This window comes from Pavona decussata, unplaced genomic scaffold (assembly GCF_977016875.1).
Source record: "Pavona decussata unplaced genomic scaffold, jaPavDecu1.1 SCAFFOLD_38, whole genome shotgun sequence".
In the NCBI taxonomy this organism is placed as follows: domain Eukaryota; kingdom Metazoa; phylum Cnidaria; class Anthozoa; order Scleractinia; family Agariciidae; genus Pavona; species Pavona decussata.
In genome coordinates, this window is record NW_028145460.1 from 3672762 (window position 1) to 3690391 (window position 17630).

At 39.8% G+C, this 17630-nt stretch overlaps 2 protein-coding genes across 4 annotated transcripts; one reads left to right on the forward strand and one right to left on the reverse strand.

Annotated features, from left to right (window-relative positions):
* Positions 1 to 90: 90 nt before the first annotated feature.
* On the forward strand, positions 91 to 9376 carry LOC146483673 (acetyl-CoA acetyltransferase, cytosolic-like). Its single transcript, XM_085105804.1, has 7 exons — positions 91 to 333; positions 2458 to 2639; positions 3513 to 3630; positions 5365 to 5508; positions 6606 to 6883; positions 7571 to 7681; positions 8106 to 9376. Exons 1-7 carry the CDS (start codon positions 132 to 134, stop codon positions 8274 to 8276), a joined length of 1206 nt encoding a protein of 401 aa, XP_084961930.1. The 5' UTR covers positions 91 to 131; the 3' UTR covers positions 8277 to 9376.
* On the reverse strand, positions 8584 to 17491 carry LOC146483674 (protein ripply2.1-like). Of its 3 annotated transcripts, none has more exons than XM_085105807.1 (5): positions 17343 to 17491; positions 16643 to 16713; positions 16152 to 16218; positions 11332 to 11396; positions 8584 to 10385 (listed from the first exon to the last, which is right to left on the reverse strand). In XM_085105807.1, the coding sequence occupies exons 2-5, from the start codon at positions 16645 to 16647 to the stop codon at positions 10133 to 10135; spliced, it is 390 nt and encodes a 129-aa protein (XP_084961933.1). In that variant the 5' UTR covers positions 16648 to 16713; positions 17343 to 17491; the 3' UTR covers positions 8584 to 10132. The 3 variants fall into 3 exon arrangements, with proteins under 3 accessions (XP_084961933.1, XP_084961932.1, XP_084961934.1); XM_085105806.1 differs by lacking the exon at positions 17343 to 17491 and adding an exon at positions 17168 to 17287; XM_085105808.1 differs by lacking the exon at positions 17343 to 17491 and adding an exon at positions 16839 to 17152.
* Between the last annotated feature and the right edge of the window lie 139 nt (positions 17492 to 17630).

Below are 17630 nucleotides of genomic sequence, written 5' to 3' on the forward strand. Positions count from 1 at the left end.
TGATTTTAGAATACTTGAGCCTGCAGTATAAGGAGTCCAGTGTAATACAAATTTTCCAATATCCGTGTGTGTAAGAGTTCACGAAGAAGTCTTCATCCCAGGACCATCCGCGTGTCGTCACACTCTGTGCAATGGCGGCCAGTTCGGGATACAAAAATTCGGATGTCGTTATTGTTTCAGCAGGAAGGACACCGATTGGGAACTTGAATGGTTGTCTTAGTACTCTGAAAGCGCATGAGCTGGGTGCTTTAGTCATCCAAGATGTCTTGGCGCGTGTCAAGATTTCTCCCTCTGACGTGTCCGAAGTGATCTTGGGCCAAGTGTGTACTGCAGGTAATATCTGTGGCAATATTGCACATATTGTGAAATTGCAGATTTTTCCCTAGTTTTCGAAAACTAATGCCTCCGTTGTTAAGATATGAGTCTATTAAATCTCTTCATCTCGAACTTGTTGGGGTTGCAGGGTTTCTTATAAGGTTACAGAGAGGAGTAGCGGGCCTGTCGTGGGAGGATGCATGGGCGGGGTAGAGAGTAGAAGAAAAGAGAATAGGAGAGAGCAGGAATTAGGAGAATGGGGTATAAAATACTTCAGAAAGAAGCAATAATTATTTTTCACATGTACAGCAAAGCAGGTTAGACCTGCGTAAGTACTGTTGTAAATCCATCTTAAACACAGTTCTAAACTTAAACTTCAAACATTCATAAGGGCGATTTAGACGGTACGATTTTGCCTACGATTTGTCGCAAGCGACACGTTTACGCCATGCCTACAACACGAATCGCGTCGTGTAAATCAACCTGCAACATCCTTACGACAGACGCACACTACACGAAAAATGTCGTAGGATTTTAAAACATATTTTAAAATCCTACGACAATCCGGTAGGTAAAGGCAATGTCGAGTGGTGAAAGTTGTGTGCGATTTTTACATGACACAAGCAGAGCGCGCTTTAGAAATCGCATGCGACAGTCGTAAGAGAAAATCGTACCGTCTAAATCACCCTTTACGAAAACGAACTGACAACTGTTCAACACGCGTTCTCTAACTCTACTCAAACATGGCAGCCACAACAGTCTGTGGGGTGGCCCAAGAAAACAGTCAGGGACCCAGAATCCTGTGGGGTCCCTAATCAGTAACATTACAACTGATTACAACACATACATGGCTCCCCCCGTCCTTGGAGTGGTCCCTTCTCCTCCAGGCTGCATTTTATGTAGGTTACACTGAAGATCTTCTGCGTGGGTTTCCAAATTGCTTGGTTTACTGGTGCATGATCGTGGTCTTTGGCGTAAAGTGGCCTAAGATAGAGGTAATGCCTAGCTGTAGATTAACTCATAAGAGTAATGGCATGACAAGAAATTCAGCATGCCTAGTCTTCTGAAAACTTCCACCATTCAAACAAACTGTTTTTGTCGGAAAATATCCTGGAAATTCTCTCCTGGTATTGGAATTAGAGCGTAGAGGCGGTCAGCATAACATTTTCCTGGCCTAGGCACTTCGGCAGCCATTTGGCATGGAAGTACACGAGTGTGTGTATTCCTTCATTAAATTTTAAGCATCTAAAGTTGATTTATTCACAATTTTAATGTGGCAGAATCTGTCCAACACTCAATCCCGAATATGGAGGACCACAAGACTGACTTTTGTGTGGACATTATGCCCTTTGTCCTGTCTGGCCTGGGCGACCATACCAGATGACAAATATGCTCCTGTCAGTATAACTCTCCGGGTCGTTGAGGATTTTGATAGATGGATTGAAGTTAATAATTACCATGGTTACCTACCAGTAGCTATCTGCCATACAATATTTAGCTGGATTGTATGTGATATCAGAGGCCAATGCCCAAGGCTGAAAGATTGTCTGAAAAATTAACAGTTGACTGAGAAGCGAAGTGAAACTTTGAGGACAGTCTTTAACCTGAGGGTTTTATCGTCTGATATCCTAGTTTTGTGATAAAAACAGAAATTTTTAACCCCAAATCGTAGCTTTTTATTGCACGTGAAACACAAAGCAGCGGATAAAACATTGGAGCAATGTTTCCTGAGGGAATTCAAGGCCACATGCAAAAACTCCAGTGAATCTGAGCTAAAACAACAAAAATAATGAAATACACTAAGGTTGGTTATGCTCCCAGCCCTTCAGTTGATGAACATGTTAACTAACTAATTAACTAACTAACTAACTAACTAACTAACTAACTAACTAACTAACTAACTAACTAACTAACTAACTAACTAACTAACTAACTAACTAACCAACCAACCAACCAACCAACCAACTAACTAACTAACTAACTACATGTAACTAACTAACTAACTAACTAACTAACTAACTAACTAACTAACTAACTAACTAACTAACTAACTAACTAACTAATAATTAAAGATAAATTGTACAGTTAACCATTCCCAGTACAAACAATGTTTTTACTGGTTCAAATTATGTTACCTTTTAGGACAAGGCCAGGGTCCTGCGCGTCAGGCAGCAATACACGCTGGAATTCCATCATCAGTTCCAGCTTATGGTGTTAATATGTTGTGTGGCTCTGGTTTAAAGGCAGTGGCTTTGGGTTACCAAGCTGTTTTGAGTGACACGGATGCTGTCATAGTTGCTGGTGGTCAGGAAAGTATGAGCCAGGTAGGAACATTTTTTTAGTATCAGTATTTATCTCCTTCTTACTGGTTAAGCATTGACTAAACATCCATTGAGGAAGTGTTTTGCCTCAAGGTTAATTATCTAGTAAACAGGGTACCAGTAGCAAAGTAATTAACATGGCATCCTTGTAAAGCAGCTTTTAGTATACATGTGGTTAACAGTATTTTAGGTTAGTTAGTTTAGTTAGGGATGATTTTGGTTGTATTTTATCTTTTATCTCTTTATAATCTTTGCTGAAGGATTTACCATGTATAAATAAAGTTACCATTACCATTAGTAATTAATTTTTTCGTAAGAACATGTTCCAACATGGTCCTCATAAGCTATAGCTCATCCAAGTTATAATAAAATACAATGTAGATCTCCTTCAAAGTTGTTTCCAAATGGACTCATACAGCTTAACCCAGACGTAAAATAATGCACTTACTGAGCATGTCAGAAGATTGAAGCCAAATTTTTCCAGTGAGCTTGATAGGTGATGTCATCATATTCAGCTAAATGCTATGGTCAATTTGGAATGAGGCTTGGAGGTCTAGTATACAGTCGACTCCCAATAACTCGAACCTTCAAGGGAAATTGAAAAAGGTTCGAGTTATTTGGAGTAGAAAATGACCTGAAAGGAAAGGAAAATTGGTTCGAGTTAGCGTGAGGTTCAAGTTAGCAAGGGTTCGAGTTATCGGGAGTCGACTGTATAACTTTGATCATTTTTAACATAACATCTATGTAAGACCTGGTTTGAGGCTCAATCAATGATTCAGACTTGAACCAGATCTTACATAGACATTATGTTAAAATAAGCCGGTGGCAGTCAGTTGACTCTGTCTCAAATTGATGGCATCCTAATGCATACTTTAGGCACCACACTGTTGTCACATGAGGTCACCGTTGAAGATGGGTGATGTTAAACTTGTTGATACTATGATGGTAGATGGACTTGTTGATGCCTTTCATGAATATCACATGGGAATAACAGGTTAGGGGAATTAATTATAAATACCTTTAGTTAATAAGTATTTCCTTCTTTCAAGCACCCCCCCCCCCCCTCCGTCATGTCATAAAAAAAGCAAAGAGACTGGTGAAGGAAGAATCTTTATTACAAAAGTACAAATAAATTGATATGAAATGCCTTCTCTTGTTTAAGCCCTTCCATAGACCTTTTTCATAAATGGTGCCTGATAAATAATTCTTTTGTTTTCATGACAATTAGCCCTACTAGCTTCGTTAGTATGTGCAAAATTCAATAGAATTTTGACTCTAAAACAAGGTTAGTAGGGCTAATTAACATAATTATACTGAAAAGAATAATAAATTGGCCGCCATTTATGAAAAAAGGTCTATTGAATTTGCAACCTTTATAGAATGGCTCAGAAAGGAATTATGTCCAAGAAATTTATGGGGATGGAAAATCCGTTCTAGGGGAAGGTGTGGCAGTGGGGTCTTTGGTCGGAGGCCTAGCCTTTGCTGCCAGATTTTTTCAATTCCTTAGACAAGGACCAGGACTCCACTCCACATTGTCTCTGTGCTGCTTCAGGGCTAGTCCTGCAGTAAAAATAAAATAAATAATAAATAACTTTTATTTACCCTCGGCAGTGTTTAAAGCACAAGTGCTATTGGGGCCGAGCATTAAACTTCATAAAGAAATAATACAAATTGAAAATAACATGATTAAAAATCCCAACTGGCAGGAGGCAGACCAGCTGGCTATTTACAAGCGCGGCCGAATAGTTGAACTTGGGGCTACCAAGAAACAACTCCAGCTAGCGGTCAGAGCAGGGCTTGAACCCGGGACCACCGGATTTCGAGTCCGGCGCCCTAACCACTCGACCATGCTGCCTCCCTGGACAATTATCCCACATTCGGGGGGGGGGGGGTGGGGGGTGGGTTGTGGTGGGTGGGGGGGGGGCAAAGGGGTTAGTAGCATTACTCTCACTTGGTTTGAGCTACCTACACCAGGATGTGCTCATCTGGGATGTCTGTGGCTCATGTGCAATTTTACTTTTACTATATTTTATTATGTAGTAATAAGTGTGTGAGAGACAGTAGAAGGGTAGCAGGGTGGAAGGACATTCTGTAATCACGATTTTGGGAAGGGGGAGAAAGGGGAAGTCAAATAATACCATTTTGGTACACTTTAGCAACATATCATAGTCTAATCTGATCAACCAAGGTTGGCTGAACGTTACCAAAATGGTGCAAATAATGAGGTGTTTATCATATCATACTGTCTGTCAAATCTCAATTGATCTTCTTTATCTGAGAAAGAGTTTCCTTTCATCACAGTAACTCTGCTTGTTTCATAAATGTCAGTCTGCCGATGTGTCTCTTTAGTTTTGACTGTTTTGGCAGCCCACGGCATGTCCAAAATGGACCTATTGTACAGCGATTTTATTCTATCAACTTAGTTGTTTACATAAAGTGAGTGGAAAAATCTTATGACGGAAGTGTCACTAATAGGCAGAGGCCACCGGGGACGGGGTGGGAACCTGGGATAAAAGGTGTAGGCATTGAAATGTTCAGACCCCTTTTCCACAACCCCCCACCCCTAAGTAAAAATACATTTTGAACTTTTTAAGTAGGATGGAGAGAGATGTCATTTACATGCAGGCACTGATTGACTGTCAAATATATGACTTTTTATGTGGCTACTAGTAGTTGTCATTGTATGTAAGAAGAGAGGTTTTGTTCACAATGTTCTTATAACTTGCAGCTGAAAATGTTGCAAAACAGTGGAGTGTTAGCAGACATCGCCAAGATCAGTTTGCTGTTACATCTCAAAATCGAGCTGAGAGAGCACAGAAGGAAGGTCACTTTAATGAAGAGATAATCAGCATTCCTGTGAAAATAAGAAAGGGTAAATACAAGCAGCTCTTGCATTGCAGAGAGTCGTACAGGGGGGGTCTCTGGCATGGTTCACGAACAGAAAAAATAGCAAATCACAGATCACAGAAATGAACATTTCGTTTTCAAGCTCTTCACGGGTCACGCAAAACCTTCAGGTCATGGATTACTAAGAATAATTTATTACATTCATGTTTCACGGGAAATAAAATCAGCTAATCACGCATCACGAAAATACCCCTGTACGACCCTCATTGCAGACATTTTGTTAGAATGGCATTTTATCCCCTCCAAAATTCAATGTTGTATTTTCTATGGTACTTGCTCATTTGATTATTCCTAGATCTATGGAACATTCCAGCTTTCATTCACACGCATTAGTTTTCATTGTAGTTTTCAGTTTCAGCATCCAACGTCACGCCTTTTGACAATGCAACTTTTGCAATTTCTTCTCATATTGTAGTTTTCTTACCGCCGACCGGTTAGCTCAGTTGATTGAGCATCGGACTACCGTGCGGGAGGTCATGGGTTCAAACCCCGGCCAGACCAACACTCAAAGTCTTTAAATAACTGAGGAGAAAGTGCTGCCTTTGTAATGACATCTGCAAATGGTTAGACTTTCTAGTCTTATCGGATAAGGAAGACAAACAGTAGGTCCCGTCTCACAACACTTCAATGTTCATAACCCTGTGGGGCGTTAAAGAACCCAGACACTAATCGCAAAGAGTAGGGCATGGAGTTCCCGGTGTGCTGGTCTGGTCTTTGTGCTGTTTCATTATTTTATGGGTTGGGTGGGTAGGATGAGGTCGCTAATGGACATATGCTGATGTAAACGGCATTTGAATATATATATGAATAGAAAATGCAGTATATAAATGCATTACCATTATCATTACTTATTCATCATAAAGTACGCTTCAGTCGAGGTGAAAGCTTTCAACATTCAGCTTATCGCATTTGACGTTCAAAGTATTTGTTTTCAACTTAGAGCATTGGTTACTTGGGATCCCAAAATCAAAGTAGTATCTAATACTATTATTATTATCCAGTATGCAGGTGATTACTGGCAGTGATTTTAACTACTTTTCAATGTATTGAATAACATTACAGGAACAATAGAAGTTAAAGAGGATGAATTTCCACGTCATGGCACCACCATGGAAGGTCTTGCTCGTCTCAAACCCTGCTTTCTTCAGGACGGTACAGGGACGGTCACTGCTGGGAATGCTTCAGGAATCAACGATGGCTCTGCGGCAGTTGTACTCATGACATACGCTGAAGCTTCTAGACGGGGTGTGACTCCCATAGCTCGCATCGTCTCCTGGGGTCAGGCTGGCGTGGACCCGGCAGTGATGGGCACGGGGCCCATCCCAGCAACCTGGAAAGCTGTATGTTTAATGAAAAAGATCTCTAGAGCTGAGCAACCACTCATGATTGAAAGGCTCAGGGCATAACCAACCTATGGTACATGGTATTTTTTTACTCAGATTCACTGGAGTTTTGCATGTGGCCTTGAATTCCTTCAGGAAATGTTGCTCCAATGTTTTATCCGCTTCTTTGCACTTCGTTTGCAATGAAAAGCTATGATTATGAGCAAGATTTTCATTTTCATCACAAGATGAAGTGCAAAGTAGCAGATAAAACATTGGAGCAATGTTTCCTGAGGGAATTCAAGGCCACATGCAAAAACTCCGGTGAATCTGAGCTATAACAACAAAAACAAAACATAAAGCGATCATAAATGCACCTAAGTTGGTTATGCTTTGAGCCCTTCAATTGAGGGGCTTAATAATAATATTTATAGAGTTGATTTGGAGCAATTCAGATGCCAAGTTCAAAAATGCAAAAATGCACAAATTGTTATGCCTTTCTTGCAAACACTTATTGTAGGTTGACAAGGAAGTTTCTGAACAGTTTTGTCCAAGATTGTAGTTGTCGAACTTGAACTGCCAATATTTAAAATTGTCTCGCTAACTGCATCAACCACATATTTAGCAGCTACATTCCTATAAGATGCAGAATTCTGTTATAGATGCGTAAGCATGATATGGTGACTTTTCTTTTTATATTTTCAGCTTGAGAAGGCCAACTGGCAGGTTGGAGAGATTGACTTGTTTGAGCTGAATGAAGCATTTGCAGCTCAGTCATGTGCTGTTGTTAAAGATTTGGCGCTTGATCCACAAAAGGTACGTTAAACAGTTTAGATACTCAGTAAGACTAAGGCTCCGTCCACTCTAATCTGCAACTTTTTTCCAGTTTGGCAGGCCTTCTGTCAACACGGAAACAGCGTCAATTCCCTCGTGAACCCAAAATGCAACTTTTTGAATGGCATGTTTCTTTTATAGGTCACAGGTCACTGTAATAATTGTATATAAACAAGCTAAACAGGGTCTCCAAGCCCTAAACTCCACTAAAAAGCTAATTCAGGCCTAGGGCATGCTAACCTCAAAGTTATGTACCAGTGCAACAGTGACCTGTACTTGTGACCTGTGGAATGTGACCTGTAAAAAAGACCTGCGTCTCTCTAGGAGCCTGGAACAGGCTAGCGTCTCTCTGAAAACGTTCTCCTAGAGAATTTGCCAATGATTGTTTAATTTATGTATTTTTCAGGTCAATGTCAGTGGAGGTGCCATAGCACTTGGGCACCCCATTGGAGCTTCAGGGTGCAGAATTCTTGTTACTCTATTGCATGGCTTAAAACGAACAGGAGGAAGACGGGGCGTGGCTGCACTGTGTATTGGTGGTGGAATGGGTATCGCTATGTGCGTGGAAAGGTTATAGCCATAAATACGGCAATAATATAATGCAAAGCCAGTATGCTTTGTCTATTTTTATATGAAAGTTGCATAGGTGAGGTCGTAAATAGCAGAAAATAACTATTCAGATTATAAACAAAAACGGGAAATAATTTCAATTAAAATTAAGTTATTGAGGTGGTCATTGTGTCATTGCTACCAAACTCCAGGGATGGGGGTTTGGGAGTACTAAAAAAATGAATTTTTTTAATGCATTTTGGATTGCAAAACAGTCCGTACATTTTGCGTTGGATCCGTCGTACGAACGCAGGTTGAGAATCCACGCCTTTGGCGGTATAGTTCGAGCTTTTTGTGATTCTCCTTTCCCGCTATGGATTTTACAGCGCTTTTCAAATGAGTTTCGTAAAACCCACAACCTAAGTACTTACTTTGACCAATCACAACAGACGTAAACAAGCCAATGAACCAATCAGAACTCGAAGCAGATGCGTGTAACCGGCGTCAAGCGCGGAAAAACGCGTGCGAGCTTTTTGGTTTTGTTTCTCATTGGTTGAGAATTTTTTTTGGCGCGAATTTTGTACACCAATCACAGAGCGTAGTAAACCAAAGCAAACGCGAATTACTTCCAACACTCAATTGAAAACTGCTGTAACGAAACAACGTTTCTCAATCTAGATTCATTCCGTCTTCTGATGATTTTATAGGGTATAATTTGTTGTCGTCACATCGACATTATAGCAGTGTAAAATGAAACAACTGCAACAGTCGGGTATAAATCTAAAGAGTTTCTTTGATACTGAAGAGAGTATTATGGGATGAAAAGAGGGATTTGGCGAAGGGGGTGGGGGTTGGGGTTGTTTTCGTTGGAACTTGCCTAGGTGGCAGAATGTTAGCCCTAGAATGACGCACACCGTGATGCATAAATTGTTATTTTTAATTTTTAATTAATATTTATGCAGGTATAAATATTTATGTAAACTGGCGTATTTACATTTGGGCAATATAATTATTTTTGTTGCTAGTTCTTATTTTCTACATCAAAGGTATTTCAATGTAAAACGTAAGCAAGCGGTGTTGTTATCATGGTGAAACGGCAGGCAATATGAAATAAAGTTTGTGAAAGAATGTTTTTGTTTGTCTTCTGCTTTGACTCTGAAACCCATGCCATGCCATCACTCGACAGCATCCTCCGGGGAATTTGTTTCAATTTAACGTTATAGCCACGTTAGAGAGCAAATATACAAATTTGAAAAATGTTCTTAAATTTCAACATGGGACGAAAGGAAATTAAGCATTACTATGGGAATGCACTACAAAATAGCTTTCGCATGAAAAGAGCTGGACTTTTGATATTTACACCCATAGCAGTAAAAGTTTGCTTTTGCCTACAGAAATGCCTCCTTTGTGGAAAATTGTACATCAGTGGCGCACATTACTTTTTTTTATTCGAATGTTTATATCAAATGAATTAACCATGGCACTTACAAAACTTACAACAACTTTAATACGGGCATCGTGACGATGGCAGCTTAGAATTAAAACAGGCCGCAGCAACAACTTACTAATAATTAATATTAAACAGACTTCAAAACCCTGTATTATTTAGGCCTTAAAAATTTGATAATTATCACACAGTGACCATAGCCATAATCTTCATAATACTGAGGTTAATTTACACAACTTATATTCATCAATCATTATTGTCTCGATTAAGTTTCACAAGTTTTCTTTTACAAAGAGTCTCGTACAAGGCTTAAAATCAACCCATGCTTAAAAACTGTTCTTAACAAGTTTTTGGAATTTCTCTGTGTATATAATGTTATATGAATACGTTTTCGTTAGTTTAAATATTTACAATGTTCTTTTTTCACTAATTCGTGACTATTGTTTGAATTTCTTCGTGTTTTCTCGTTCTTGGCACTGCGTACATGTTTTCTTGTTTCCTTGCCCGTCGCACCGTTTGCATATTCTTGCATTATCTTGCTCGTCATATTCATAATCCTCTTCATCTTCTTCATCGCTACTGTCGCTGTCCATGTCGACCACTTGAATAGTTGCCTGAACTGGGAAGTTTCGTAGAAGCGTTTCTCCTGAGGCGTACATGTAGTCATAAGCGGCTTTTGTCCAAAGCAACCTGCATGAAGAGAAGTCGCTTTGTTCAGTGACGATTATTACGGCAAAGGGCAATTTAAATTTCAGCCCTGCAATCAATTTGGTTATCAGTTCGCCAAGAAGGGAGAACACAATGCCATATGATTACAAGGTACATGAAGTGACATTAAAAAATGAAAAGAAATATCTGAAGTGTGACACAATTGAGTGATAATAAATACAGAAGTAGGCCTTCAGAAACTGCCAGGCTTATACGAAAGAGGTCTCCTCAGTAAATTTGCAGAACCAGTTGAAGCATTGCCTGATTTAAAGGTTAAGAAGAAAATTTTTCTTTTAAAGCTCAATAGAGTCTCAGAACTTATTACGTCTTTGGGTAGAGAATTCCAAATGTTTGGTCCTTGGCTCTGCAAGCACGAGGGCGGTAATCATCAGCTCGACTGTGTGTACACGTAAAGAGTGACAAGAGAGCCGGCAGCGAAAAATATTCAGAACACTGTAAGTGATTTGAACCCAGGAGTCATGTCATAAGTACATAAATTGATTATCGGGGTGAGTGTAGTCCTGAGAAGGACTGTTTTAGGTGACATTGACTATCGTTTCGACAACCTGAGCGGAAGTCATCTTCAGAGTCAAGTAAATTGTGGAACGTGTGTAGATGGTATAAATGTCTCTGGTTGTTGACCTGATTGATCAACGAAGTCGAGATGTCGATGTCGTTTGTCAGTTAAGCCGAGATGTTATTGGCTGTAAAGACTGTAAAAAGTGATTGGTGATTGGTCAAAACTCCGTTGGTCTATTGTTAGTAGAATGAGTCGTTTTTGACTATTTTGCTGATGTTATCAACAAGTCGTTTGTAAAGTGCAGGTAGTTGTTGGCAACGGTTGAGTGGCGTGTTCTGTATAACAGTTTATTTGTCCGTTTTGTAGTCCTCTGCAATCAAAGGGTTCGAGACTATTACTGTTACATACCTGACAGGATGTTTAAACTGTGGATTTTGCTGGATATTTCCTACTGTGTCCTGCTGTCCATAAGGCTGTGCAATAAAAAAAATTATCTTAATTAAAATTATTACCATTGCTGGATCACGTGGAAAAAAAATACAACAAGTCTATGATCGGTCCGGGGAAGAAAAAGTATAGCTTTGTGTAAAATCCTCGTGAAAACATCAAGCTATTTTCACGACTTCTCAAAGAAGTGGCTTACGATTTTCTATCGGAATAAATTTTTCTTTTAAAAAATACTATACCCCTCGGCTACAAAATCCTTTATTTCGAGGTACTCAGTGATAAAGGAACTGAAGCTATGCGCGGACCTCACTGAGCTCGCATCGCTCGCGGGCCGGCTCTTAACACGTAAACTCTCTTTAGACAGCTGTATTCGCATTCTAAGCTGAGCCGGATTTTTCGTTTGCCAATTCTTTTTATTCTTTCAAACACAGGCACGGAAGACGTCTCAGTTTTTTCAGCCAATCAGGTAATACATACGTTTTTTTAACGTTTACCACAACTAGCACATTTTCGTTCGGAGTTCTGTCTGATTGGCTCGTTGCATTATCTGACCAAGTCTTAAAATTTACAATTTCCGTTCGCTCTCATTGGACAAAACACGTCACGTGGTACAAAGTCGGGTAGCGGTTATCATACGGCAACCATTGTCCGATCTTATATCCGTCGCCCCGGCCATTAATTTCAAGGACAGAAAACCAAGAAACTGTTTCAATGTAATCGCAGTACAATAAAATCAACAGTGAACTAGTCAGTTTGCAATCTACCGAAGATCAATTCTGGCTGTTTTGTCTTTTCCAAAATTAACTACAAGCGCCCCAGAAGTTAATCGGAAGGTTACAAAATAAATAAACACCTTTGAATTCCTGTTATGTCGAATGGTTGTCCCAGTTGTCACAGTTATGACGCTTTTCGGCCAAATGTTTATTCTTCGGACAATTTTTCAGCCTTGGGCACGCATTATCTTACGATATACCACGATATAACTCTCAGCCGCCTGAGAGGTTTACTTCCAAAAATAACCTTACGGCGCCAAGGTTTGGAGAGCCTCGGCGGCCCGCCTCACGAGTGCACGCAAAGAGTTTTCTTTTAAAGCCTAGCCCAGCTAGCCATAAAACTGTTGCAGAAATATATTTTTTATCTCGTTGTTGTCTCTGTGGCTAAAATGGGACACTCACATGATAGATGTCTTTTTTGGGCAGTAACACAGGCATAATCGGCAACATCTGGGAAAATCTGAGTACTTACAACAGGAGTGGAACCTATGGCCTTCCGAATACTAGTTGGGATGCTCTACCATTGAGCTACTAGCCCATTAAACTAGGTTCATGTGAAAAACATCACCAGGCTAGTTTAATGGTCTAGCTCCCACGAGTCTCCTGTAGCTCAGTGATGGAGCATCTGAACTAGTACTGGTTATCGGAAGTTCTTAGGTTCGCTGATAGGAGCACTCGGAGTTTCTTTTTCCAAGCATGCCTGTGTCACTCTCTGAAAGAATACATCTATATCATTTATTCACCAGGCGAAACAAAACATCAGTGACAATAGAAACACGTTTCTAAAGCACACTTTGCGTCAAAGAAGTAATTATTGAAAAGAAAAAAACGTTTGTTCTCTCGCCTCAGTGAGGCTAAACACGGGAAAGCACTTTGGAGCTGAATGCATCGGCTATATGGTTGTAGGGAAACAGTATGACATAAAACGGAAGGTTTATGTGTTATTAAAAGAAAAAACGGTCGATACACTGAATAACATTAAGATTACAAATTGCTAAAAGTCATCTGTTCCTCGCAGGGCTTCATCGCCTCGGAAATTAGTTGACGTTTTTCTGCAAAATGTCACTTCAAAATTGTTAACACTGGAAATTAAAACTATACTAATTCCTTCCGTTTTCGAAGGAGGAAACATGTCGTTAAAAATGGGAATTTATTTACTTAGCTAGCATTTTCGTATCACTTCGAAAAGCCAACAACAGCTAGTATTAAAATTCGGGAATACTGAGATTCCGTTCCCTAAAACTTTCTGCAAACTTAAATTTCCAGCTAAAGCATTTGAACAAATCAAACTGCATTAGCTTACACAGATATGTCCTTAAAAGGCCGGCCACAAAACGATCTAGGAACACAGTATTTTGCTTAAATTTTCTGGTTGGGCACCCCTGAAAAGTTCTTCAAGCAATGAACGCCTTTTAGTTTGCTGTAGTTTACATGGCAGCCGAACTAAAGCCAGATAAACCAGGGCAGCAGACTCTGAACGAAAGTAACGATGGACGATGTATAATAAGATGAACCCGGAAACAAGTGTTCGATAATTTCTTCATTTGCTGGGACTGATCCCCAAAAAGAATTTCTAAGAAAAATACATCGAATGTTGTTCTAGGCTTTTCAAGGTCGTTTACCGGCCTTAAAGAGCTAGGGATATTTGCGCACACAAACACAAGTTGATGTGTTCGGATTCTTTAGCTAAACTTTTAAGCGGCGGCAGAAAATTTAGCCGAGACGGATCCTAATCTCTCGAATTTACGAGCGGCAGTTAGCTTCCCGAAAATCCCGGGTAGCCTTGTCGCGTCCCTTCGAAAAAACAAAAGGACTTAATTTTCCCACGTTACTGAAGTTTAAGTTGACTTTTGAAAACACCAAAGAAAACGCTAGCTTTTCGTCACAATGAATCCGAATTTCTGTGGCCATTTAACTGCCTTCCGAACATATATTGACCAGGAAACGAACTACTGGGTGCCTCGAAAGTATTTGGTTAAACCTGTAACTGACTCAAGGCGCAAGTTGTCGATCGAGTATCTTTCTTTTTTTTTCAACTGTAAAGAAAGGTATATTCATTTGACTATTTTGCCTGCTGGCACCTGGCGATAGGTGCTAGCGCTGAACGAGTAACAGCAGTTGAACAATCTGCAGTTCAATTTTTTAATATCCAACAGATTTGAAGCGAACTCTAAAAATTTCAGATCCATTTTTCATCGCACACGAAGCGCTTTACGCGCTATGAAAAGCTTAGTTTTCACAAGATGAACACAAAAGACCATCTTCACGGGGAAAACTGGCTTAAAGAAAAAAGAAATATATCACTAGTTTTCATTCAAGTGTTTGCACTTGCTTACGGCGCTAGTTCATTCGTTTTCACTCAACGTCTTCTCGTGCAATTTGCGCTTGTGTTTTCGCTCGCCGGATGGTCCTGAAAGGCATCCAACAAGGACATTTAAGCAAAATACTCAAAATTTCGTTTCTGTTTTCTCCAATACGATTTTATGGCCTTTTTTTAAAGCATATTTGTTTAGGTTGACACAGTCTGATCTCAGTTTGGATTCATAAGCTTACCGCAATTTAATGTCGCAGATCGTCAGTTTAGGGCACGGAGTCTTTATATTCTCCGGAATTTCACTGAGAGCCGTTCGGTTGGCTTTCCAAAAATCTTAGCCAGCCAATTTTCGCACTTTAAACGACATATTCCTCCTTCAGAAAACAAATGGAATTAGCAAAAGAAAACTTAAGCTTTTCATCGAACTGTAGTCACCGATATTCTACCGAAACTGACGAACCAACGTTTCCAGTCAGTTTGCAGTGCCTGAACTAAGCTTATTTCAACTTACGTTATTTTGGTGCTTTTTACAACACTTTGTTTTCAACATGTTATGGATTTTACGTCTTATTAATTATAAATCCTTTGCTGGAAACAACGAGGGACAAAACCAGTAACTTGAGTGGAAGGTTTAACATTTCGCTTAGCGGCAGCAGGTGAGGGAGGATCTTGATTGACCAAACCTTTTTTTGTCAATCAAAGACGAACAGGGTACTTGCTGTTCACAATGAAATCCTCCTTTGACGGATTTCCGCCGTTTTGCAAACCTGCAGTAGACCTGATAAGAATTTTTTTCACTAAAAACTACAAGTTATCAGTTCGGCTAGAAGAAAATCAACCTTGTCAGCGACGTTTGAATTCGCGATCGTCAAATGTAATTAAATGATCAACTGTATCGACTGCCTCAACACAGAACGGCAGAAACGCCGACAAAATTCTCTCAGTAACTTTATATTTGTCAAATTCAGATTTTCATTAGTTCCGTCAATGTGGCATATATTGAATAGAAACAGCCATTAGATTCGGAGATAGGTAGAACTAATCTGGGTCATGTTAGAAAACTAAGTTATCGTGAAGGTGAAAGTGCCCTAGCTGTGCGCGAGCCGACTCAGCCGAGTGTGGGTTTTTTTTATAGGTCAAAAGACGTTTCCTTAATTTTCATTCAGGGACCATAGGTTTACTCAGCCCAATTATGTTTTGAAAAATCTCCTTAAAATCAGTGTTACAAATTTCAAAGAAGATTTGGATTAACATTGAGGACATTGAGATCGGACCGTAAAAATTGAGGGCGCTAGTTTTTTTTAAAGCAAGATTTCATTCAAGTTTTACAAAAGTCGCGAGATGTCCGCACTGAACAAAGCTGTTTCAAAGTAGATTTCCTTTTCCCTTTAGTAAAAAAAAAGGTAAATATACATAGCTAACCATGACTAAGAACGTTGAAATTTTCTCCTGCATTCCCTTTCCCCAAGCGTTTCACTGGAAATCCCAGTGAAAACCAACAGGGAACAAAGAGACGAACCGCAGCGGAAGGGCATGACTATCCAAAAAATAAACAAAACTTCTTTTGATTTCTTTATTGAAGCTGAAAACAAAAAATCTTCCGTGCGAAAAAAAGGAACGAACATTTGGTATGAATATTTCTAGCCACATAATTTTAAAACTGTCGAAATGGAATTTTAAATCAGTGAACTGACCGTGTTTCGCCGCTGTGTTTTTCTCTCGCTTTCTTCAGGTGTATCTAGCCACGGTCGCCAAATTTTGCTGAAATGAACGAAAACAAAATCGTTAGTTTACGATTTACAGTGAACACGTGTCGATTGACAAATGCCTTGTTCAGCCGATGAACCTTGCAGTCGACATACACGAGCTGTACAAATTGAAAGATGCATCCATTTGTTGTACAAGTAATTGCTTTTGTCGTTCGGACATAATTCGCCGTGATAAAAACATGAAAATTGCGCTCGTGAAACCAAGCTAGAAAATGTTGGTCTCGCCTTCATATTTTTCAACTCTCTCGTGCTTTTCCTTTCATTAAACGTTTTAACACAACATCGACTGTTGACACAGTCCTTCGTGAAATTCCTTCTTTGCTGTGCACGATCCGAACACGAAGGCTTCGTTCACAATTTTCGACGCTTTGTATCACCTGGCTTCGCTTTCTATTTATTGGTAACCAAGTACTTACTTCATGTTTTTTGCTGTGTCAAAGATCCTATTAGCTTTGGTTTCTTTTTCTTCTCGGCTTCCTCTGTGTTCCTGTATGTCGGAAGAAGAAAAGAGCGATGTCATTATATACATTATAATTTCAAGAATTAATGAGCCAACCTTGGGTCACGAAATCGTAAAATAACCAAATCGTGTTCACAAGCTGTAAAGTTTACCTAATGTTGTGCTCGCGATGCAATTTAAAATTTCCCTATTCCGTTTGGCGCTTGATAAAGCGCCTTCAACCTTGGTATTCCAAGAGCAGTTTTACCTGCTACACAAAATGGAGCATTGAACCAAGAAAGGTGTAAATGGTACGACCAAATGCGCCTTTTCGAGTTTAATACCTTCGCATGTTTGGCAAGGGTTCGTACACGATACACAAGTCACGAACGGACAAATTCGCAAATGTTACGCCTTCGAAGATTTTCGCGGCGGAATAGTAAAGGAACGCGTGAAATCTTTAGCAAAATGTTTGAGCAGCGCCAAAATAGTCTAGACGTGCCTCGGGTGTTGTCCTGTGCACGGACATTTTCACACCTCAGACGTTCACTCGGCCAATCACTCGGGCTTTGAAAGACGGGTTCATTGTTTTGACGGTGAAAGGGCTTCTGTGGCGCGTGTGAAACTCAACTCGCCTCACTCGTAAACATTTTAAAAATAAAAAGGCAAATTAGTACTTTTTCAGGCGCTAAAGTTGATGCGAACAACAACCCTGTGACATATGGCGCGTCAAAACGATGATGGTAAACGAGTTTTGAAAATAAAAAGCTTCTCGCACACGTTTTCCAAAGCACATGGCTGAGTCAGTTCCCGATTGGTCACGCAAGACAATTTGAATCCCTGCCGGCTTTGTTTGACACGACTCGACATGTAAATTTACTATCATTCGAGGTAAATACAATAAAGACTTTTCAGGCTTTTATTATTTTGTATTTGTAGTCGGCAATAGACTTCAGATCCATTTT

Coding starts and splice junctions, on each gene's coding strand:
- LOC146483673 (XM_085105804.1), top strand. CDS start 132: ATGGCGGCCAGTTCGGGATACAAAAATTCGGATGTCGTTATTGTTTCA. Junction 3,631..5,364: donor ATATCACATGGGAATAACAG/GTTAGGGGAATT, acceptor TATAACTTGCAG/CTGAAAATGTTGCAAAACAG. Junction 7,682..8,105: donor TGGCGCTTGATCCACAAAAG/GTACGTTAAACA, acceptor TGTATTTTTCAG/GTCAATGTCAGTGGAGGTGC.
- LOC146483674 (XM_085105806.1), bottom strand. CDS start 17,194: ATGTCCGTGCACAGGACAACACCCGAG. Junction 16,714..17,167: donor TGCACAGGACAACACCCGAG/GCACGTCTAGAC, acceptor TCCGACATACAG/GAACACAGAGGAAGCCGAGA. Junction 10,386..11,331: donor CAGTTTAAACATCCTGTCAG/GTATGTAACAGT, acceptor CTCTTCATGCAG/GTTGCTTTGGACAAAAGCCG.